Source organism: Lampris incognitus, chromosome 14 (assembly GCF_029633865.1).
Source record: "Lampris incognitus isolate fLamInc1 chromosome 14, fLamInc1.hap2, whole genome shotgun sequence".
In the NCBI taxonomy this organism is placed as follows: Eukaryota; Metazoa; Chordata; class Actinopteri; order Lampriformes; family Lampridae; genus Lampris; species Lampris incognitus.
This window is the reverse complement of record NC_079224.1, coordinates 29,595,022-29,610,539: the sequence shown is the minus strand read 5'-3', so window position 1 is coordinate 29,610,539 and position 15,518 is coordinate 29,595,022. Positions and strand designations below refer to the sequence as shown.

Genomic DNA, 15,518 nt, shown 5'->3' with positions numbered 1-15,518 from the left:
TATTACGTCCATGCACTTTCCCAGCACAATTTGGTGAATGCAACAGCGTTATGCATAGCAAGATGACTTATGCTTGCACATTGCAGTCTCGTACATTGCGCAGCAAACAAGGCCCCACTAGAAGCGGCAAGATGCCTTTGAAAAGGCAAGTACAGGGAACACGTTTTATGTATTCCTCAGTAGACCATTAGGTAAGGAAAAACATCTTCAAGTACATTTGCAGGACCTGCTAGACTGTCTTAAAAATCTAGTTGGTAGGTAAAACAAAGTGTCAGCTGTATGAGAAGTTATTTTGCTGCTGTGAATAGAGGTAATATTGGGGGAGTGTGTGTGTGTGTGTGTGTGTGTGTGTGTGTGTGTGTGTGTGTGTGTGTGTGTGTGTGTGTGTGTGTGTGTGTGTGTGTGTGTGTGTGTGTGTGTGTGTGTGTGTGTGTGTGTGTTATCAAATCTTAATTCCTGGAGAACTAAATTTTTTTTTAAAGTAGTGTAAATCCAAGCACAGCATAATGGTTTAGCAGTGTTGTCTCACAGCAAAGGGTCCTAAGAGTGATTCCAGCCCTGTTTTTTTGGAGTTTGCATGTTCTCCCCAAGATGATAAATGAATGTATGAAATCTGGGGGGAGGGAATTGATATTCTTCCTGTCTCACTTCTTCTTTTCCCCTCTCCTCCTCACCCTGTTCTCCCTCTTCATTCCCAGCTATAATGTATGTGATGGGAGCCCTGGGACCAGCAGCTGGGTACTTGTTGGGTGGGGTCCTCATTGGTTTTTACGTTGACCCCAAGACTGTGGTGAACATCGACCAGAGCGATCCACGCTTTGTTGGAAACTGGTGAGACCAACAAACCAACCTAATTTTGTCTGGTTATACTGTGTGTGTGTGTGTGTGTGTGTGTGTGTGTGTGTGTGTGTGTGTGTGTGTGTGTGTGTGTGTGTGTGTGTGTGTGTGTGTGTGTGTGTGTGTGTGTGTGTGGAGAATAAATGCATACTTTTACACAAGTCATGAATAACTGATAATATGTACAAATATGCGCTGTGTCTCACAGTATTAGCATTCATCAGTGCACATTTGTACAGTCAGTGTATGTTAAATGTGTGTGCTCTTAAAAGGGTCCGTAATTTTGTCTGTATTTGATTTCCGTGTTGGGGGGCATTGTTTGAACAAAAATTATTTTCTTTTCCACGGTGCAGCAACAGAACCTGAAAAGATTGTTATGAGGTTTGAAAGACAAACTTGTATTTTAATGACTTTGTTAGGCTGTTGTGTGTCAACAGGATATGAAACTTTGATTCTTAAAACCCCAGACTACTTGATATTCATCCCTAGCTGTTGCAAGAAATAGGCTCTAGAAACTAAGGGAGGAAAAAAGATTAACAGTATCAGATATTATCAATGAAAAGATCATGTACTCATCTAATTTTGCAAGCAAGTTATGGAGGGAAGGGTGGATGGTATCTCTGTACAGAGTTCAGAAAAGGAAAAACCTACCATCACAAATAGGCAATGTCTCTGTATATCAGAGCTGTGCTGTACTGCAGGGATTCAGCATAAGTTTATCTTATCCCTTGAAGCTGTTTCCCGTCTGCTGACACCGTTTAAGCATCTGTGTCAGCCAATGGCAGTAAATGCCGCTCGAGTTTTAAAATTTTTATCTAGACAAGAATATTTGATGAGGTCATACTGTATGTCACACAATGCTGTTGATGCAGTAGCATCAGCATTTGCAATGTTGTAAGCGAATTGCGTCTCTCCATGCTGGGATAGCAATGTATGTGTGTGAGTACAGAACTGTGCATCTACTGAGATATGAAAAGTACAACCAGTCACTCACTCGCTGTATCGCTTTATATCAGATAAATGACTTGCTAATAACTCGGGCTAACAGGCAGGGATGAGCTAGCATTGTTGCACGATTATCTGGAAGTTTTGTCATAAAATTTGTTCATTCGGGGCGTCCGGGTAGTGTAGCGGTCTATTCCGTTGCCTACCAACATGGAGATCAGCGGTTCGAATCCCTGTGTTACCTCCGGCTTGGTCAGGCGTCCCTACAGACACAATTGGCCGTGTCTGCAGGTGGGAAGCCACGTGTGGGTATGTGTCCTGGTCGCTGCGCTAGCGCCTCCTCTGGTCGGTCGGGGCACCTCCCACGCGCTGCGTCCCCCTGGCAAAACTCCTCACTGTCGGGTGAAAAGAAGCGGCTGGCCGCTCCATGTGTATCGGAGGAGGCATGTGGTATTCTGCAGCCCTTCCCGGATCAGCAGAGGGGGTGGAGCAGTGACCAGGACGGCTCGGAAGAGTGGGGCAATTGGCCAAGTACAGTTAGGGAGAAAAAGGGGGGGAAAACTGTATCTACTGCAATATGAAAAGTACAACCAGTCACTCACTCACTGTATCGGTTTATACCAGATAATTGATTTGCTAATAACTCGGGCTAACAGGCAGGCATGAGCTAGCATTGTTGCGCGATTACCAGGAAGTTTTGTCATCAGATTTGTTCATTCGCATTGCCATAATAAAAAAAAACAACACACACACACATACATGCAGTGGTTTTAATCACAATGTTGAATGCACCAGTTTGGTTGTGTAATTAAAAACCTCTCTTAATCCACCCGGCCTGGCCGTCCAGGTGGAGCGGTTTCCTGCTGTGCGCCGTGGCCATGCTGCTGGTCATCTTCCCCATGTTCACCTTCCCTAAGAAACTGCCGCCACGACACAAGAAGAAGAAGAGGAGGAAAAAGGTGAGCCTGGACGACCTCTCCAGCGACGACGACGTGCTCAAGGAGAAGAGCAACAACAACAGTGGCAAGAACCAGGCGGTCAGCTCCTCCATGGGCTTCGGAAAAGACATCAAAGGTAAACGAGGAGCCACTGAAAATCACTGACGTATTTTAAAGTTGCAGCGTCTACGACTTCTGCCCGAGTGCTGACCTCCGTTTTCGGCGGCGTGAAATGCAACTACACATCAAGTGGCGCTCCATAGCAGCACTTTTGTAGAGGGACTCGTGTGGGTGTGGTTCATAGGTGGTTTCTTTTCCAGTTAACCTGCTCTAGTGTGGCCTACCAGTGCCAACAGGGCGTTGGTGCCTGAAAACCAAAGTATGGTTTGAAAAACTTTGAGAACGTCCCGATGTGTGTCTTGTTTTTATGAATCAATATGTCATTGCACCTGTCAATCATCTCTTCTCTTATAGCATTAGATTTTTGTTTTCTGACAGCTTCCTCTCACCAACAGCACTTATGTTTCTCCTTTTCTTACCATAATTGTGTGTGTGTGTGTGTGTGTGTGTGTGTGTGTGTGTGTGTGTGTGTGTGTGTGTGTGTGTGTGTGTGTGTGTGTAGATGAAGTAACCTTCAGGAGGACTTTTAGGATAGACCCCTGAAACCCACTTTCAGGCTGAAAGAGAGCTGAGTTACTCACAAAAACAGGAACTTGTTTCCCTCAATTTTCCTTTCTTACGTGAGCTTTAATCCACCCATATAAATTTACAGTCACTCCAACATGACACAACCGTCGGATTGTTCTCATCCACACCGAGGGCTTTATAGTCAATGACCTAAAATCCCTGTTAAGATAATGAGTCATTTCTTTTTAAGTGGAAAGTCAATTCATATGTGGTTTTCCTTTGACCCAGATGCCAGTGGTGTGTGTGTATGTGTGTGTGTGTGTGTGCGCAGTGGTGTGTGTGTGTGTGTGTGTGTGTGTGTGTGCATCATCCGGCACTTGCATGTGTGTGTTATCAACAATGCCCAATGAATAAATAAATGGGAGCGAGTTATTGAAGCCGAGTGACCTTCCACCACCAAACTGAAACCAGCCAATAACCTTTTTATTGTGGACGCACCAACACCTCTTTTTCATTGTCAATATTGATTCCAGCTATGGATTTTGAAGTATCAGCTGATACCGAGTATTGATCTGATCCATCACTTTTGTTGAACAGTGCAGACTTAGACCATCAATGGAGGGTCAATGGGCAAAATAATTGGGGTAGTCAGTTTTTTTTTCACCATTAAGGAAATACAAATGTCCATCTGCCAAAAAAATGCAGTAAATCAAGTCGTTTTATTTTTATTCATGACATGTTACACATGGCTTTTGGTATTGGATTTTAGTGTTGGGTAAAATCTCCAATACCAATACTCCATTTTAACCTGATCAGCCCAATATCCGATACCAGTATCATAATAGGTGCATCCTTAGTATTGATTTCTGCATTCTTTTCAAAATACACAATCATTATTGGTTGTTAGTCAAGCCTCCCCACACACACACACAGACACACAAACTCCCACCCGACCATATTGTGTGATTCGGATCAAATTGCAAAATTTTGCGGCGCTCTAAACACCCTTTCATGGGACCTTTTTAATAGACTTTCTTTTATTGTTTTTTTATTTTTGTGCGCTCTCTAACTGTTTATCTCCCTTGTCTGTACTGTCTGGTTATAAACAAAGGTTAAAAAGACTTTTTTATTTAGTCTCCCCTCCTCTCCCCTGTCCAGACTTGCCCAAGGCAGCGATTCGGATCTTGAGCAACGTGACCTTCCTGTTTGTCAGTCTTTCCTACACGGCTGAGAGCGCCATAGTGACCGCATTCATCACGTTCATCCCCAAGTTCATAGAGTCGCAGTTTGGCATCCCAGCATCCAATGCCAGCATCTACACAGGTAAGTTTAGGCACACGCCACAGTTAGGCACAGTTAAATGCTTCATTCCATCCAAGCTTGTTTGATTTTCTGAACTTCTCTATGTGGATTAAAAGCATTATAGTGCAGCAGTTTGGAAAACAACAAGCAGAACAAAGCATTTTTGCAACAAGACATGAAGATGGGTGACAATTTAAAGGAAAAACCTGAATGCTTAACCTCTACAGTGAAGTGGGGTCTGGGGGCTCTGTTATGCTGTGAGGGGCATTTTCCTGGCATGGTTTGGGTCACAGCAAATCAATACAAAGTTATTCTGGGTGATCACCTTTATCCTATGATGACACATTTCTATCCTGATGGGAGTCATCTCTTCCAGGACGACAATGCCCCCATCCACAGGGCACGGGGGGGGGGGGGTCACTGAATGGTTTGATGATGAAAATGATGTAAATCATATGCTATGGCCTTCACAGTCACAGATCTCAACCCAATTGAACACCTATGGGAGATTTTGAACTGACATGTTAGACGGCGCTCTCCACTACCATCATCCAAAAAAATGAGGGAACATCTTTTGGAAGAATGGTGTCCATCCCTCCAGTAGAGTTCAGAGACTTGTAGAATCTATGACAAGGAGCACTAACGCTGTTCTGGAGGCTCCTGGTGGCCCAACGCCTTTCTAAGACTTTTTATGTTGGTTTTTTCTGTAATTTGTCACCCATCTCTGTATGTGTGTGACGTGTCTAGAAATGACAGAGACCTTTGACAGCTGCAGCCTGTACCTCAGACCCTAGCAAGCTACACATCTGAACGTGGAATATCTCTTAAATGTGTATAAGGTGAAATAGAAATCAAAAAGGGCGGCACAAATAGTATATACTGATCATATAAACTGGCTCACAACCTGCAAGGAGTGAGGAAGGGGTGGCCAGTTCAGGTGCAATAGAACAACAACATGACCCAGGGAAACGGTTATGGAAGTGGATGGATAGGTAATCCATCCATAGGTCTACAGCTACCACAGATAATTTTTCGGAATGTGGTATGATTTGTTATACAGTACTCACTGATATTTGAAAATAACTCAAAACAACAATAAAATATTTAAGAAGTGGGAGGAGTTTTTCATTTAAAATCGGTGACAGCAGCGATCATGTCTACAAATCATCAGCGGCATCTTTATGACACGGGATCAAATCACAGTTGGACAAAACCTGAAAAAATACACCCTCATAAATGTCAACCATTTATATAAGTAAAGGGCTCACGATGGCCAGTTCCACTGCTAATCCGCTTTGTAGTATAATAATGAATGCTCTCCTCTCTGCCTCTTCACTGGTCTCTCCTTCATTGTCAGTACTGTGTAATCAAGAGAGATGAGAATATCAGAACAAACCTGAGTCCAGATTTCTGACTCATATGTTTTCCTCTGCTGGCTTCCCAAAGCCCCATACAAGGCTGAGGCAGAGGCCTCGCTCTGCAATGCCGTCAGCCCCGGCACTGAGGGAGCCGTGAGCCAGCACACATTAATAATAAAAAACAACCGCTCTTCAAGTAAAAGGGGGCACCTGGGAAAGGGGGCTGGAATTCTGAGTGGGTTACGCAAACACACACACACACACACACACACAAACATACACACACAAACACATTTTATTACACACGTCCTAACACACACTCAGGCTTATACCAGTGTATTTTAAAATTAACTCACAAATGCAAACAGGAAAACAGTTGTGCACATGCATGGCTGCATGCAGACTAATCTCTATTAATAGATTATATATATTTCATATATATGTATATACAAACCCCAATTCCAATGAAGTTGGGACGTTGTGTATAACGTGAATAAAAACAGAATACAATGATTTGCAAATCCTTTTCGACCTATATTCAATTGAATACACTACAAAGAGAAGATATTTAATGTTCAAACTGATAAACTTCATTGTTTTTTGAAAATATTCACTCATTTTGAATTTGATGCCTGCAACACGTTCCAAAGAAGCTGGGACAGGGGCAACAAAAGACTGGGAAAGTTGAGGAATGCTCAAAAAACACCTGTTTGGAATATTCCACAGGTGAACAGGTTAATTGGAAACAGGTGAGTGTCATGATTGGGTATGATAGGAGCATCCCTGAAAGGCTCAGTCATTCACAAGCAAGGATGGGGCGAGGTTCACCACTTTGTGAACAACTGCGTGAGTAAATAGTCCAACAGTTTAAGAACAACGTTTCTCAACGTACAATTGCAAGGAATTTGGGGATTTCATCATCTACAGTCCATAATATCGTCAAAAGATTCAGAGAATCCGGAGAAATCTCTGCATGTAAGCGGCAAGGCCGAAAACCAACACTGAATGCCCGTGACCTTCGACCCCTCAGGCGGCACTGCATTGAAAACCGACATCATTCTGTAAAGGATATTACCACGTGGGCTCAGGAACACTTCGGAAAACCATCGTCAGTTAACACAGTTCGTCGCTACATCTACAAGTGCAAGTTAAAACTCTCCCATGCAAAGCGAAAGCCATATATCAACACCACCCAGAAACGCCACCGGCTTCTCTGGACCCGAGCTCATCTGAGATGGACTGACGCAAAGTGGAAAAGTGTGCTGGGGTCTGACGAGTCCACATTTCAAATTGTTTTTGGAAATCATGGACGTCGTGTCCTCCGGGCTAAAGAGGAAAAGGACCGTCCAGATTGTTATCAGCGCAAAGTTCAAAAGCCAGCTTCTGTGATGGTATGGGGGTGTGTTAGTGCCCACAGCATGGGTAACTTGCACATCTGTGAAGGCACCATTAATGCTGAAAGGTACATACAGGTTTTGGAGCACATTATGCTGCCATCCAAGCGACGTCTTTTTCAGGGACGTCCCTGCTTATTTCAGCAAGACAATGCCAAGCCCCATTCTGCACGTGTTACAACAGTGTGGCTTCGTAGTAAAAGAGTGCGGGTACTAGACTGGCCTGCCTGCGTCCAGACCCGTCTCCCACTGAAAATGTGTGGCGCATTATGAAGCGCAAAATACGACAACGGAGACCCCCGACTGTTGAGCAACTGAAGTTGTACATCAAGCAAGAATGGGAAAGAATTCCACCTACAAAGCTTCAACAATTAGTGTCCTCAGTTCCCCAATGCTTATTGAGTGTTGTTAAAAGGAAAGGTGATGTAACACAGTGGTAAACATGCCCCTGTCCCAGCTTTTTTGGAACATGTTGCAGGCATCAAATTCAAAATGAATGAATATTTAAAAAACAGAACAATAAAGTCTATCAGTTTCAACATTAAATATCTAGTCTTTGTAGTGTATTCAATTGAATATAGGTCGAAAACGATTTGCAAATCATTGTATTCTGTTTTTATTTACATTTTACACAATGTCCCAATTTCATTGGAATTGGGGTTGTATATACGATACACACACACACATATATACATATATGTCGATAGATTTTTTTTTCATTCATTCATTATCCAAATCCAAACCGCTTATCCTTACTCAGGGTCGCAGGGGTGCTGGAGCCTATCCCAGCAGTCACTGGGCGGCAGGCGGGGAGACACCCTGGACAGGCCGCCAGGCCATCACAGGGCCGACACACATTCACATCAAGGGACAATTTAGTATGGCCAATTCACCTGTTCTGGTGGCGTCTGGACACTGCTTGGCATCCTGCGCATCATATTCATAAATTTTATAAGTTCATTATAATTCTGTTTATCCTCTTTCAGTGTTGTGTTCTGTAAATTGTGTAAACACAACATCCATTGCACGTTGTCCGTCTTGGGAGAGAGAGCCCTCCTCTGTTGCCCTCCCTGAGGTTTTTTTAGGGAGTTGTTCCTTATCCGATGCGAAGGTCTAAGGACAGGATGTTGTATTGCTGTAAAGCCCCCTGAGGCAAATTTGTAGTTTGTGATATTGGGCTATACAAATAAAATGAATTTGACTTGACCTGACCTACATGTCTTTGGACTGTGGGAGGAAACTGGAGCAAACGGCGGAAACCCATACAGACATGGGGAGAACATGCAAACTCCACACAAAGGATGACCCCCCCAAGGTTGGACCACCCCTGGGTTCGAACCCAGGACCCTTCTTGCTGTGAGGTGACCGCGCTAACCACTGCACCACCATGCTGCTAATATATACTATATATATATATATATATCATTTTTTTTCAGAAACTTTCAATGGTCAATGGTGTTGATGAAAGTGCTCAACAAATGAGGAGCGGAATATTAACATAGATGCGCTACTGCTATGAATTAAAGTTGTTTTCCTACATCTATCTTTTTATATATATATATATATATATATATATATATATATATATATATATATATATATATATATACTGTTCAGTGGGTACCCCAGGCAGCAGCAGAAGACAGAGAGTGTGGAGGAAGAAGAAGAGGAGGTGTCATGGAAGATCACACACCTCCATGGGATGTACCAGCGACTGATAGAAGACGTGGCTGATAGAGAAATCCTACCAGTGGCTAGAAGAGACTGGACTGAAGGACAGCACAGACACTCTGATCATAGCAGCACAAGAATAGGCACTCAGCACCAGATCGATTGAGGCAGGAGTCTACCACACCAGACAAGACCCAAGATGCAGGCTGTGCAAAGATGCCCCTGAGACATTCCAGCACTTAGTAGCAGGGTGTAAAATGCTAGCTGGGAAAGCGTACGCTGAAAGGCATAACCAAGTGGCTGGGATAGCGTACAGGAATAACAAGATACTGCACAGAATCCTCAAACTCCCAGGCCTCTGGTGGAGGACCTGAGCTTGAGGAAAACACACACCACCCGGAAAAGGGGTGAGAGGGAGATTTAGAGTTTGGTATTGGAAGCGTTCTGGTTTCCGTTTCCATTTTAGTCTGAGTAGTATTGACCAATCACGTTCGGGAAGGCGGTGGTTTCTACAGGAACATGCCTTGGTTGGATGTTGATAACAGCCTGTGTGGGGAGCGAAAGACGCGGAACGCATTAGCCGAAATGGCGCCTGGACCTAAAACGCCTACAAAAAGTAACAATGTTTGTGTATTGTGTGGAAACATTCGACTCATGTCGAGTACTTGGGGAAACAATCCGGTCGTAGACGTCATCTCTCAACTCCAACTCTATTTTCGCATCTCAAGTTGCTAATCTGACTGTAAACAATGACGGGTGCACAGAAGAGGAAGTCTTGGTAGAAAACGGAAGCCAGCAGCTACACCAGAAGCCCCGAAATACTGGCCGTTGTCCCCCTCTGGGTTCTGAGATTGCATTCAGACTCACTCACACCCACATGGAAAGTGAAAACACATATCCATGCATTTTGACTGACACACAATCACACATAAACAAAGCATGTTTAAACACACTGTAGTTAAAGCATGCATAGACACACACAAATGCTTATACAGGCACACATGCATGCATGCATGCAAGCAGGAAAGAAAAACGTTTTTTGAAGAGTAGAAAGCAACAGAATTCATCAGTTGACAAAACACCAACACTCCACAGACGACGTCCTCTATGTTGTAGACACACTGAAAAATAATCTTTCTCTTTATGCGTTGACAGTGTTTTGGAGAAGAATTTGTCGTAGATACTGAAACAACATGATATCTTAAAGATAGCAGACCACTTGGTGCCTTCTTGGAGGTGTCTGATCGTCTGAGAGGCTCAGAGCAATGTGAGGCTCCTCTAGTCCTAATGGCTCTATTTTGGTAGTGCAGGTTGTTTGGTATGCGATGGCTTTTAGTTCAGTGTTGGTAGTAAGTAATTGGTAATTAAGTAATAGTCTTTGTTTTTCTTCATAATGGTTTGATGTTTACATCGATGGGAAAGAGCAAAATGATATGCAATATCTAAATGAACTTCATGAATATAATAACACATCTTTCAGAACATTTTTAGAAAGTCCTGAGGTGGAATCTGGAATTAGAAAATCCACCATCTTAGATAAGCAACGCCTTCTCAGACATTTTTATTGATAGTTCAGAATTCATACAATTTGAAGTTTTTTTGAAGTTAGTTTTTCAAGGCTAACTTAAGTCATTGGTTGTTAAAAATATATATATATAATCTTATGGTATAAATGTATGTATTGGGGGTGTATTCAGCCCCATGGAAATTTCAAATACAGCTGACATTTTTAGGTTTTACTGTATATAATTGATAAGGCGGCACGGTGGCGCAGTGGTTAGCGTGGTCGCCTCACGGCAAGAAGGTCCTGGGTTTGGGCCCCGGGGTAGTCCAACCTTGGGGGTCGTCCCGGGTTTTCCTCTGTGTGGAGTTTGCATGTTCTCCCCAGGTCTGTGTGGGTTTCCTCCGGGTGCTCCAGTCGAACCCAGTCCAAAGACATGTAGGTCAGGTGAATCGGCCGTACTAAATTGTCCCTGGGCGTGAATGTGTGTGTGTGTGTGTGTGTGTGTGCGCGGGCCCTGTGATGGCCTGGCGCCCTGCCCAGGGTGTCTGCCTACCAGCCGCCCAATGACTGCTGGGAGCATCCCCGCAACCCTGAGAGCAGGATAAGCGGTTTGGATAATGGAATGGAATGGATGGTATAAATGTGGCCCTCAAATGGTTGATATGCTGTGTTCTGGAAAGTGATTTTTCTAACAAATACATAATGAATACATTTTTATGTTGATCGAGACTTAAATTTCAAATGCTTCATCCAACATCAAACATTTTCCCCTTGCACTGCTTGATATTTGGCTGCTCTCTGCGGTTCAAATGTTCAGCTAAAATTTCCATCCCAGAGGCCTCATTGGTTCTATCGGGAGGAATAAAATGTAAACCTGTAACTTATGCTGCTACAACAAAATGGTCACTAGCATGAATATATGGCTAGTTTTAAGGGTTACTGTTAATGTTATACGTCATTGCTACTCTTTTAATTTCATCAAGGGGTTGGAGTCATTAACTGATTAATTTTAAGAAGCATTTTTTTAATTGATAGGTTACATTTTGAATTAGAAACTATGGAGCCCCCCTGATGATATTGGAGGGGAAAATATCGTTATGTGGCCATGCGTTATTAATGCGTGGGCACAAGATCAATAACTCGTGGCCACAACCTTATAAGGTGTTGTAATGAGATAATTCAATCGTGGCCAAGACTTAATAAGGTGTAATAAGGTGTGGGGAATGAGATAATTAAGTCATGGCCAAGATTTAATAGGGCATAATAAGGCATGAGAATAAGATAATTATCTCGTGGCCACGAGTTAATAAGGGATGGGAACATAATAATTAAATTGTGGCCACGTATATGGAATCGGTTGTTTGCTGACAACACCGGGCAAGCTCCATAGGGCTCTTATCACGCATGAAGCATGGATAAATTTGATTTAATTTCCTTTTATTTTAATCTTGGGATGAATTGTAATGATATCCTGCAATCTCTTGCGGTTAAGTATGGACCGCAATTGAATCAAGCGCCTTTTACATCATTAGTAAAAGACGCTTGATTCAACTGCGGTCACGCCATCTACACTTAAAAATCAATTGCGCGTCTAGATAAAAAGATGCTGTTTTAGCGTCTATTTATTAAAATTTCTGCAGTAAACAACATGAAAATCCTCACAGGGGTACTTGGGTACATGTTGAACAAGAATATGGTGGAGTTTGCTTACAACAATTAGATTTGATTTTTTTATGAAATTTTTAAAATATGCCTATGAATGCACCATTAAGTTCCTGATGCACTACTGAATGCACCATTAAGTTCCTGATGGCTCCCACACACTCTACACACTTTTGAAAGTGATGTAGACGTACAGTTGATTTTTAAGTGTAGATGGCATGACCGTGGTTGGATTGGGTGTCTTTTACTAACGATGACAACGTGCTTAATGAAAAGAGATTGCAGGATATCTTTTTAATTCATCCCAAAATTAAAATAAAATGAGATTAAATCAAATTTATCCCTACTTCATGTGTGATAATAGCCCTACGGAGCTCGCCCGGTGTTGTCAGTGAACACCAGATTCCATGTGATCACAATTTAGTTATCACATTCTCACACCTTATTAACTCATGACCATGACTTCATTATCTCATTCCCATGCCTTATTAAGTCATGGCCACAAGTTATTGATCATGTGGCCAAACAATAATATTTCTTCTACCAATGTCAGCAGGGGGGGCTCTGTAAGAAACCCTTACTTATGGTACTGTTTGACTAACTTAAAATCAGGAAGTAGCTCAGTAATCTGTTTTCATAGTTAGCTATGATTAAGTACAGAGTTACATGATTTGATGCTCTACTAAGATGTAGTGTTGAAGTAGGGATGGGGGGAATCATCCTCACACATCCTTTGTTTTTTGCTAATCTTAAGGAAGTAAAATGACCACAAAAAAAAAATACTGTTTCTTGTTTTGTCAAAACCTTAACATTTAGGGTGCACCTTTTTTGTCTATGCACCTTTTCTCTCCACCTGCAGGCGTGATCATCGTGCCGAGCGCAGGCGTCGGCATCGTGTTGGGCGGTTACATCATCAAAAAGCTGAAGCTGGGGGCGCGCGAGTCAGCCAAGCTGGCCATGATCTGCAGCGGGGTGTCCCTCCTCTGTTTCTCCACGCTCTTCATCGTGGGCTGCGAGAGCATCAACCTTGGAGGCATCAACATCCCCTACACCACTGGGTGAGCAGTCGGAGAGGGGTTGCTGTGTGGTTTTCTTTTTGTGTCATTGTATGTTTTTGGTCTTGCTGAAGAACTGGTTTTGCATTTTCTGTTATTTTCTGTACTAGCTATCAGAATCTGTTTCGTTTGCTAAGCTTTTCACATATCAGCAATTTGAATGTCATGTACACAACTTTGTCAGTTGTTTAGTACATGGCATTTAGATGTAATATATATTCACAGAGGGCTCCATGGTGGCACAGTGGTTAGCGAAGTCGCCTCACGGCAAGAAGGTCCTGGGTTCGAGCCCTAGGGTAGTCGAACCTTGGGGGTCGTCCCATGTCATCCTCTGTGTGGAGTTTGCATGTTCTCCCCGTGTCTGAGTGGGTTTCCTCCGGGTGCTCCGGTTTCCTCCCACAGCTCAAAAACATGTAGGTCAGGTGAATCGGCCATACTAAATTGTCCCTAGGTGTGAATGTGTCGACCCTGTGATGGAATGGCGGCCTGTCCAGGGTGTCTCCACGCCTGCCGCCCATTGACTGCTTGGATAGGTTCCAGCGTCCCCGCGGTCCTGATTGGGATAAGTGGCTTGAATATTTGATGGATGGATATAATCACAGAGATATTATTTGTTAATTAATTATGAATTATTAGTTAATGTTGATAAAGAATATAAGTATATGAGGTAAGTTACAATTGCTGTGTGAGAGTGTGTCTATACAGTAGCCAAATGAAACGAGAAGGAACAACCCAGTTCAAGGTTTACCACAATAGTTCTGAACCGTGTGTCGTCCGGGTAAGGGAGCGCTAATATTTCCATTACATTTATTAACACCAGCCAATTATACTAATAATCACAACTTATACAAGAGAGAGCGAATTAATTTGTGAAATCAGCCGGTGTAGTGTTTGTTGGGATAAAAACCTACAAGCTCATGGTCCATGATGGCGTATGGTTGAGGCCCACCATTTCAATTCACGGCCATCAATGCATCAGGCCCCAGAGATGATGTCGCATCCTGTTTGCCAGAGCCACAGTGCAACACACTGTGGAAAACTTTTTTTAGTGTTTTTGAGGGGATGGGTGGTTAACAGAGGAGAAATATAGGGCTCAAGAGGACACAAAGTGCGTAACTGGTGGTAGCAAACAGAACATGGTACAGATGTCAGTGGACATTTGTGGAGAAAACCACCATAAAGTATAACAGTGGTTAGCCGTTCTTTCCGAAACCAACATCTTGTTGTTGTGTGGTTGACATCTCTATAACCGCACATTTTGTTGTTATTTTGTTTGGCTTACTTGAATTGAAAGTTTAAGCAGCCCTTTCTGCAGAGACAAAAAGGGGTTCTTTCTGTCAATACTGAAAATCGTACTTTGGACAGACAAAAACTAGGAAGCTGAGCACAGTTATATCGTCATGATTTCTATGTGTGGTTACATCCTGTGCATGTGTCGCAGTCATCGAGTTTGTCGATTTTTCTGTGTGTCCGTACACCGAGACATCTTCACAGTCATTAGAGATGGAGCTGGGAAACAAAAGCCCAGCAGGCTGAGAGGGGCCTTGGAGGGAAGAACCTCGAGCTGTTGCTAAAAGACTCCAGAGACTGGCAGCCAACTCTCCTACAGCCTTGTGGGGTTTTTTTTCTCTTCGTTTGTCCGGGGAAAGCTTGTCTAAGCATGCACTGGTTTACATTCTTTCAGATTTGCCCCTAGCAACCACAGTCTTCAAACCGCTGATTACTAAGAGCTGCCCAGTAGTTTTCAACCATCCTTGGGTGCCACCATTACTGTTGGTTAATAACATTCACCTCTTATTCAAGGTCTAAAACCTCCCTAATTTGAGGCTGGAATATATGACACAACAGATGAATGTAATTAAAGGTGAAATCCAGGATTATTCTCCATTAATAGCCACTTTATTTCATCATTGTACAGTTACAATGAAATTTGTTCTTTGCATTTAACCCATCCTATTGTATAGGAGCAGTGGGCAGCTGCAGCACCTGGGGACCATCTCCAGTTCTTCTTTCCATTGCCTTGCTCAGGGGCACAGACAGGAGTATTAACCCTAACATGCATGTCTTTTTGATGGTGGGAGGAAACCAGAGCACCCGGAGGAAACCCACGCAGACACGGGGAGAACATGCAAACTCCACACAGAAGGGACCTGAGACAGCCTGGAGTTTGAACCCAGGACCTTCTTCCTGTGAGGCAAAAGTGCTAACCACTGGGCCACCGTGCC

At 43.1% G+C, this 15,518-nt stretch overlaps 1 protein-coding gene across 1 annotated transcript in view; it reads left to right on the top strand.

Annotated features, from left to right (window-relative positions):
• Nucleotides 1-15,518, top strand: part of LOC130124398 (solute carrier organic anion transporter family member 5A1-like) — a 50,028-nt gene that overhangs the window by 27,145 nt on the left and 7,365 nt on the right. The window contains exons 2-5 of the mRNA XM_056293854.1: nt 699-831; nt 2,630-2,856; nt 4,506-4,670; nt 13,098-13,296. Of these exons, the coding sequence (XP_056149829.1) occupies nt 699-831; nt 2,630-2,856; nt 4,506-4,670; nt 13,098-13,296 (724 nt within the window). The remainder of the gene's footprint in view (nt 1-698; nt 832-2,629; nt 2,857-4,505; nt 4,671-13,097; nt 13,297-15,518) is intronic.